Here is a 456-nt window from a genome sequence, read left to right on the forward strand (position 1 = left end):
ATTGTTGCCAGCAAAGTCCGTCTCAAATTCCCTTGCCGTCTCTAGAAGGCTGGTGAAGAAGACGTGGCAGAGCTTGTGGATGTAGAGCAGCGTGGCACCCTCGATGCGCAGCTGCCGGATGGCTGTCTGCACGGCAGCCGCCCGGTTCTTCAGGAAGAGCTCACATGCCTTGGTGGATTGGCCCAAGCGAATGAGCTGGGACACGGCTCGGCGGGTGGCCCGCGGCCCTCCCCGCAGCGAGCGGTCTGGGGACAGCTCAAACACCAGCACGTCTGTGAGCTGCCGGACCCGCTCATCCACCTTGGCCCGCAGCTCCTTCACAGGCTGGCTCATGGGCTTGTCCCCCAGGTACTCATTGAGTTTATCCAAGAGGTCCACTGCCCCCTCAAAGTCCCGCTGAGCGATGCAGACGTCCAGGTCCTCGGGCAGCTCCTGGATCCACTCAAGTGAGAGGTC

The 456-nt window shown here is 62.1% G+C and overlaps 1 protein-coding gene across 1 annotated transcript in view; it reads right to left on the minus strand.

The window, feature by feature from the left end:
• The window catches only part of EXOC8 (exocyst complex component 8), a gene marked incomplete at its 5' end in the record, with an annotated part of 2,379 nt that overhangs the window by 1,600 nt on the left and 323 nt on the right, over positions 1-456 (minus strand). Inside the window, one exon of the mRNA XM_010147690.1 lies at positions 1-455. This exon is cut by the window's left edge and continues 111 nt beyond it. Coding sequence (XP_010145992.1) covers positions 1-455 — 455 coding nt within the window. The remainder of the gene's footprint in view (position 456) is intronic.

Source organism: Eurypyga helias, unplaced genomic scaffold, assembly GCF_000690775.1.
Source record: "Eurypyga helias isolate BGI_N326 unplaced genomic scaffold, ASM69077v1 scaffold16452, whole genome shotgun sequence".
Classification (NCBI taxonomy): Eukaryota; Metazoa; Chordata; class Aves; order Eurypygiformes; family Eurypygidae; genus Eurypyga; species Eurypyga helias.